Source organism: Nicotiana tabacum, chromosome 16, assembly GCF_000715075.1.
Source record: "Nicotiana tabacum cultivar K326 chromosome 16, ASM71507v2, whole genome shotgun sequence".
NCBI classification, from domain to species: Eukaryota; Viridiplantae; Streptophyta; class Magnoliopsida; order Solanales; family Solanaceae; genus Nicotiana; species Nicotiana tabacum.
The window spans coordinates 153058711-153067394 of record NC_134095.1 but is presented as its reverse complement, the minus strand read 5'-3'; the positions used below and the strand labels follow the sequence as shown (position 1 = coordinate 153067394).

The 8684-nt window shown below is 37.8% G+C and overlaps 1 protein-coding gene across 1 annotated transcript; it reads right to left on the bottom strand.

The window, feature by feature from the left end:
- Positions 1-513: 513 nt before the first annotated feature.
- LOC142170591 (lignin-forming anionic peroxidase) lies at positions 514-2684 on the bottom strand. Its single transcript, XM_075232491.1, has 4 exons — positions 2391-2684; positions 2096-2287; positions 1339-1504; positions 514-1049 (listed from the first exon to the last, which is right to left on the bottom strand). Exons 1-4 carry the CDS (start codon positions 2610-2612, stop codon positions 661-663), a joined length of 969 nt encoding a protein of 322 aa, XP_075088592.1. The 5' UTR covers positions 2613-2684; the 3' UTR covers positions 514-660.
- Positions 2685-8684: the final 6000 nt, after the last annotated feature.

Genomic DNA, 8684 nt, shown 5'->3' with positions numbered 1-8684 from the left:
TCAAGAAACCACGTATAAACTGTACCGTTTTACGGGTAAACAATAGTAGTCCCCAAAGACATCATACTAGTTAGCGCACTGGTGAATAGATTACTACAGTACCTTTTTTTCGTTTGGAATGTCTGGATAACTTATGAGCAGTCTCATGATATAATTTCAGTTAACACCAGATAATATTTTTCTTAATTATACTCCTTTGTAATGAACTTAGGCACCTGCTCGAGTAGAATCACCAGAACATTTTGCTCGTGTTATTGGCTAGCAGCCCTGAACCTATTTCATCCTTCATTCATTTACTCGTCAAATATTGCATTTTACATAGTAGTATTGTTCTATTACATAGTAATAAATGGGCAATCAGTCTCGAATTTTGAGATTGAATTTTCAAATCTTAGACTACTCCATTATTTAAGAGAAATAAGTATACAAATCGATAAGTATAGATGCTTAAGAAAGGTAAAGCTTAAAATACAATAAAAAAAGACAATGAAGCATTACACCAAACGTAACATGAAACTTTTTTATTTGCACAAGAACAACGTCAATTTTACATATCAAAGAAACAAATAGAATGAATGAGATTACACTTCAGTTCATCAAACATACAAATATACTTTATTAATACAAAACCAATCATAGAAACAGTGTGGAATTTAAGAACTAGTTGACACTGCCACAAACTTTTCTTATGATCCCATTTTGACCACTTAGGGGACTAATATCTCCCATTTTGATCATAGCAGCAGCAAAGTCTGACGAGAAAGCTCGAGCACTGTTACTATATTCAGAAACAATATTGTCTGTTGATCCTCCATTGAAAAGAACTTGATCTGATTGAAGAAGACCTTTCTTTTGGATGAGATTTTTGAAGTAATTGTTATCGAATTGATTTGGTGTAACCAAATCAAGTGGTGCTAGATTTCCATTCTCTCCTTCTTGAGGACATTGACGTCTTCTAGTGCTTGCAAATCCAGCATCAATGTCTGTTCCATTGCTATAAATCCGATCACGAAAAAGGAAACATTGTGCTTGGCCTATTGTGTGAGCCCCTGGAAATCAAAGCAAATATATAAGGTTCTATTTTTGTTCGGATTCTAAATTAAAATAAAAGGGCAGCCCGATGCACTAAGCTTCTGCTATGCGTGGGTCCGGGGAAGAGTTGGACCACAAGAGTCTATCGGACACAGTTTTACACTGCATTTCTGCAAGAGACTGTTTTTCACGGCTAGAACCCGTGACTTCCTGGTCACATGATGCATGACAACTTTACCAGTTCCTCCAAGATTTCCCTGAGGATTCTAAATGATAATGATAAATGTTAATATCCTGAATAATTACCTGACAAAGCGACCATATCTCTTGTGCTAAGTCCTTTGCTTGCAAAGCTAGAAATAAGCCTATTAAGAGGATCAAAAGGACCGGGGAGATCAGTTTCAGCAAGTGTCTTACTTGCAGTTGTTGAATCTCTTCTTCCGAGTTTCACTGTCCATGATGGACCCCCTACCTGATATTAGTTTAAAGAATTAAGTTAAATAATCGTTCATCCAACCGCTTAAACTAAATTAAAATTTTTGAGGGAAGTATAAGATATGTATAATTCATGTATAATAATCTGTATAACCATATATAATCCATGTGTATATATAATCTATGTATACCGGTTAGAAAATAGGAAAGTAACAGTAAATCCAGCCGGTTATTGTTTCAAGAATAATCTTGCATTAGGATTACCAATTAATTGGTTATAGTATAAATCTATATATATAGTATTAACCTATTAGATTTCTTTCTACCCAAACTCATTCATGAATAAAGAGAATATATATATATATATATATATATATATATAAAATCAAACTTTTCTATAATAGTCTCGTTTATTTCGATATTTTTTTGGATGTTCTAGTGAAGTGTTGTTATAGAGGACATATATTAAACATAACATGCATAATAATCAGTTCCAAGAAAAACTTGGATTTTATAGTGAATTGATGTTATATAGGGATCAATGCTGTAATTGAGAGATTTGACTATATGTATATATATACACACACGAACACACACTCCTTCTAAGAAAAAAATTATATGAACTTACAGCAGCTGATGCATCGCGAGCTGCAACAGTTAGGATGTCAGCACATGAAACCACCCCGGGACAAATCTTTTCCACCTCTCTCTTTGCATCTTCTATGATTCCAAAACCTCTTGCTGACCCAAGATTTGGCAACGCAGTCTTCTCACTTTCGATTGAAGGAGTCTCATCAAGTAAGATCGAAGCATCACAGCCCTAAATTTACGACCAATATATATAACACCATTTCAACCATTAATTAATTGACTTTAAAATACATGAAAGTTAAAAATACATTACCAATAATCTTTCAACTAACCTGAACAAAGCAGTCATGAAAGTGAAGGCGAATGAGCGAAGCAGCCATGCGACGTTCACTTGAAATAGCTTGCCTGACGCTGGTACGAATCGTGTTGAGTGCATTAGGGCAAGTATTATCATAGAACGTCGCGGAAAGTTGTGCATGGCATTGCATGCATGAAAGCAGAAGAAGAGAAAATATAGCAGCCTTAGCTGCGAAAGATTGAGTTGGAGTATTCATTTAGTGGATGTAAACTATCAAGAAATTCAGAATGATTTTGGCTTAGCTGAATTGGCTAAAGTAGAAATAAAGATGATGGAAAAGGAAATGGCTAAGGGACTTAATTTATAGGAAATGGCTAAGGGACTTAAACACGTAGATAGTATGAGTGGAAAAGCTATTTTTGGTCATTAATAGCTGCTATGCCGCGTTACTGCTATTTTTCTTACTAATATATTTGAAATAGTAAATATCGATAGATATTCTTGACTTGTTCTTTAATATTGGCTCTGGCTGGCTGTGTGTTTGAAAAGCTTTAGAAATATAGACAGATTTAGAATTTAAAGTTTATAATATATAGGTAATAATAATTAAGTTCACAATTAAATATTTCTATAGATTTAATGGATTTCTCAATATACATATACAAGATTTGACAAAAAAATATTGAATTCACGTGAACCTCTAACGTATATGGTAAATCTGCCCCAATTTTGAAATCTAGAAGTCTAATTGTAGTATTGTAAGTTATGTGTAAATACTTCTGCAAAAGAAAATGGACTACAACTACTTATGGGCAACGTATATATAACGCAGACTTTCGACTAAAAGTTTTTGGAAAATTCTATTAAGGAGGAGGTAACATGTAATATTGATCTATACTTAAGTTTAGGTGGGCAGAATTGTGCGATACTTACACCAACAAAAGATAGCAGATACCCAATAAAATAATCAAAGTATATACAAGTTTGCCTGACCCGTAATTGAAGAAATAGAACATGTAATGTTGATATATCTTGCAAGCGCGCAGTAATTATTCCAACATCTTAAAATAGTCACTTGATGTTGGCCAAATCTTGTTCAGTTGCATTTAAGTTTTTCTTTTTAGTCTGTCCTCAAAAAAAGATACCTAAGTTGGTTTAAAAAGCGCTTGGACATTCTATATATAATGTAGACTCCACATATATACACCTCATTAATAAGATGATGTATAGTCACATAAATTTATATGCCTTGTTTTACATCAAAAATATTTTTTCTTAAATTTTGTGCTTAGTCAAACACCATTGACATCCCATAAAATGGGACGAAAGAAGTAATACTTTTTTGTCATATGCAAAAGATTCCGTTTTTTAGTATGATCGTTGTGATATCTACATACTTTGATAAAAGAACTTTTTTTGATATTTGTATTAACAAATTAACTCTTACAAAAATTCAAATTAAACGGAGTTTATTTACTTTTAGGTTTATAAATTAAAATTTTAAGGAATAAACGAATTGATATTCAGATCAAAAAAGAAAATTGACCACTGCGGCTTACGTACAATTAAGTCATTTTTATTTTAGGAGTACCTTTCATTACAATGATTTGATATCTAGTTATAATTATTAATCGAGTTTTAGGATGTAATAAAAAGTCAAAGGATAAAATTATGAAAATCAAAGGTCAACTGCCAATGGCATTAAAATATTACTTTATGAAAAGTATTCAATTGCCAGCTAGCAAAGTACGAGTTTTTTCTGTATGTGATAGTCATCTTTGTCTTAATAGTAATCTTTTCTTCAAGTTCATGTACGTCTTTTCGGTACTCATATTGAAATTTTGAATAAATTTTAATTCACATCGTATAAGTTCATTAAAGGGGCAATCACTTTCTTCAAAGTTTTTTTTTTCATACTAAGATCTAGGACTCGAACTCAAGACCATTACTTAACATACACAGCTTCAGGATTTGAAGTTTATAAGTTCTTACAGCTAGTAGCGAAGCCACATGATTATAAGGATGGTCAGTTGACCATCCTTCATCGAAAAATTACACTGTTTATATAGATAAAATATTATGCTTTATAGCTAGATATATAACTGTCACGACCCGAATTTCCCACCCTCGGGAGTAATGATGGCGCCTACTCGTAGAAGTTAGGCAAGCCGCGATATAAAGAATCACAAACTCTTTCATTTTTAGCCCTTTTAGCATTTGTATAGTAATAACGTGAAAACAACGGAAATTTCAATAATGCGGAAGAAATATAGTGAAATATCTGAAATATGAATCTAATACAACCATTTAAGCCTTAATCACCTAGAACTGGTGTCACAGTACCACAGACGATCTAAGAGTGCTAGATACAAAGTCTGAAAATAAAGATACATTGTTTCCGAATCAAAGAAATGAAACAGGAAATAAAGGATAGAGGGGACGCCAGGGCCTGCGGACGCCTGCAGGACTACCTCGGGTCGTTGTTGGACTGAAGGCAGCAACCTCACTGCGGTCTGAAGTCTACAACACTGGGATCTGCACAAAAGAGTGCAGAGCGTAGTATCAGCACAACCAACCCCATGTGTTGGTAAATGTTTGGTCTAACCTTAGCTTGATAGAATAGGAGTCGTGTCTTATTTGCTACGTGTTAATAGTGGAGTAAGGCATATAGGCATAGTGACGAGTATCTATACGTCAGTGTCAAGCATGCCCGTGAGTCTTATATTGTAAATGTTATGACTCCGTTGTAGTTTATTGTGCTTTACATGTTATTATCATTATTGTTCCCTTGCCGGGATGTTATTATCATTATTGTTCCCTTGCCGGGATGTTATTATCATTATTGTTCCCTAGCCGGGATCTTATCTTGATATTATTGTTCTCTTGCCGGGATTCTTTTGTTTATTGTTGTTGATTTGTAAATGGGATCGGGTGGCACGCCGCCACGGGAATATGTGAAATAGGAGCGGATTGCACGCCTGCAACAAGATATGTGAAATAGAATCGGGTTGCACGCCTGCAACGAGATATGTGAAATAGAATCGGGTTGCACGCCTGCAACGAGATATATGAAATGGGATCGGGTTGCACGCCTGCAACGAGATATATGGAATGGGATCGGGTTGCACTTATCACGACCCAGATTTTCCACCCTCGGGAGTCGTGATGGTGCCTACTCGTAGAAGCTAGGCAAGCCGCAATATAAAGAATCACAAACTCTTTCATTTTTAGCTCTTTTAGCATTTGTATAGTAATAACGTGAAAACAGCGGAAATTTCAATAATGCGGAAGAAATACAGTGAAATATCTGAAATATGAATCTAATACAACCGTTTAAGCCTTAATCACCCAGAATTGGTATCACAGTATCACAGACGATCTAAGAGTGCTAGATACAAAGTCTGAAAATAAAGATACACGGTTTCCGAATCAAAGAAATGAAACAGGAAATAAAGGATAGAGGGGGCGCCAGGGCCTGCGGACGCCTGCAAGACTACCCCGGGTCGCCTGTTGGACTGAAGGCAGCAGCCTCACTGCGGTCCGAAGTCTACAACACTAGGATCTGCACAAAAGAGTGCAGAGTGTAGTATCAGCACAACCGACCCCGTGTGCTGGTAAGTGTCTAGCCTAACCTCGGTGAAGTAGTGGCGAGGCTAGGACCAGACTACCAAATAAACCTGTGCAGTTAAATCATATACGGCGAAAATATAAAAGCAGATAATTACAATTAAAATTGGGCAGAAGAAACATACTTCGGGGAATAACAGATAACAACAGAATATCAAGAGAATATAAAGAAACCAAAATCCAACTACTAACAAGGATAAGGAAAACAAATGTAGAATTCACTTTTATTTCACATCTTGTTGTAGGCGTGCAACCCGATATCATTCCATATATCTCGTTGCAGGCGTGCAACCCGATATCATTCCATATATCTCGTTGCAGGCGTGCAACCCGATCCCATTTCATATATCTCGTTACAGGCGTGCAACCCGATCCCATTTTACATATCTCATTGTAGGCGTGCAACCCGATCCCATTTCACATATCTCGTTGCAGGCGTGCAACCCAATCCCATTTCACATATCTCGTTGCAGGCATGCAACCCGATCCCATTTCACATATCTCGTTGCAGGCGTGCAACCCGCTCCCATTTCACATATCTTGTTGCAGGCGTGCAACCGCTCCATTTACAAATCAACAACAATCACAAAAGAATCCCGCCAAGGGAACAATAATATCAAGATAAGATCCCAGCAAGGGAACAATAATGATAATAACATCCCGGCAAAGGAACAATAATGATAATATTATCCCGGCAAGGGAACAATAATGATAATAACATCGCGACAAGGGAACAATAATGATAATAACGTGTAAAGCGCAATAAACCACAATGGAGTCATAACAATTACAATACAAGACTCATGGGCATGCTTGACACCGACGTATAGATACTCGTCACTATGCCTATACGCCGTACTCCACAATTAACACATAGCAAATAAGACACGACTCATATTCCCTCAAGTTAAGGTTAGACCAAACACTTACCTCGAACTTCTACGACCAAGTCAAGCCTCAAACACCGCTTTTACTTTAGAATTCGTCTCCAAATGACCCGTATCTAGTCCAAATTGATTTAACAACATCAATAAACGCTAAACAATCCAATTCCAATGCTCAATTATAGAATTCTCATCATTCTTCCCAAAAAGTCAACCCCGGTCTCGCTTGGTCAAAACACGAGGTTCGGACCAAAATCCGATCACTCATTCATCCACGAGCCCGAATATATAATTAGTTCCAAAATTCGCGATAGGCTTGTCGCGTTCGCGATGAGTTAGGCCTCAGTGGCCTTCGCGTTCGTGACATTGGGCTCGCGTTCGTGGAGCTTTGACCCCTCGAGCCTTCGTGTTTGCGGGCCAATGGCCGCGTTCGCGTAGAACAAGTGAGAATCCCCTCCCCCAGACCAATTGCCTTACGCGTTCGCGAGTACCTGGATGCGTTCAGGAAGGGTACTCCCCGCTCTGCCTCACGTTCGCGTCTTAGGCTTCGCATTCGCGAAAAAGAAATCTGGCACCTGGGAGATTTGCCTTACGCGTTCACGAGTGGGACCACACGAACGCGAAGAACAAAATACCTGGGCACTGAACAGCCAAAAACCTGCAACTTTTCATGAGTTCAAAACTTTCCGAAATCCATCCGAAACTCATCCGAGCCCTCGGGGCTCCAAACCAAACGTACGTACTAACTCAAGACATCATATGAACTCATCTGTGTGATCAAATCGCCAAAATAACCTCTTAAACAACGAGTTTAGCATAGAAATCTAAGAAAAATCTCAAAACCTTCAAAGTATGAATTTTCACAACTATGAGTCCGAATCACCCCAAATGAATTCCGTTTCTTACCAAATTTCACAGACTCATCTTATTTCAAATATAAGACTTGTACCGGGTACCGAAACCAGAATACGGGCCCGATACCATCAAATTCTAAATGCATTTCATTTCCAAAACTCATAGAAATTTTCAGAAAATAATTTTCTTTAAAAATTCATTTCTCGGGCTTGGGACTTCAGAATTTGATTCCGAGCATACGCCCAAGTCCCATATTTTTCCACGGACCCTCCGGGACCGTCAAATCACAGGTCCGGGTTTGTTTGCCCAAAATATTGACGAAGTCAACTTAAATGCAATTTAAGTCAAAATTTTAGCATTTTCATAGATTTTCACATAGTAGCTTTCCGGATATGCGCCCGGACTGTGCACGCAAATCGAGGTGATGCTGAAAGAGGTTTTTAAAGCCTCGAAATGCAGAATTCATTTTAATAACAAGTGATGAACTTTTGGGTCATCATATTCTCCACCTCTAAAATAACCGTTCGTCCTCGAACGGACATAAGAAGGAAGTACCTCAGTCAGGGAAAAGATGTGGATAATGGCTCCGCATATCGGACTCGGACTCCCAGGTCGATGCCTCAGTAGGCTGACCTCTCCACTGAATACGAACAGAAGGAAAACTCTTCGATCTCAACTGACGAACCTGTCGGTCTAGAATAGCTACCGGCTCCTCCTTATAAGACAATTCCTTGTCCAACTGGATAGTGCTGAAATATAACACGTGGGATGGATCGCCGTGATATTTCCGAAGCATGGACATATGAAACACTGGATGCACGACTGATAAGCTCGGCACCAATGCAAGTCTATAAGCCACCTCTCCCACTCGATCAAGAATCTCGAACGGGCCAATGAAGCTAGGGCTAAGCTTGCCCTTCTTCCCAAATCTCATCACGCCCTTCATAGGTGACACTCGAAGC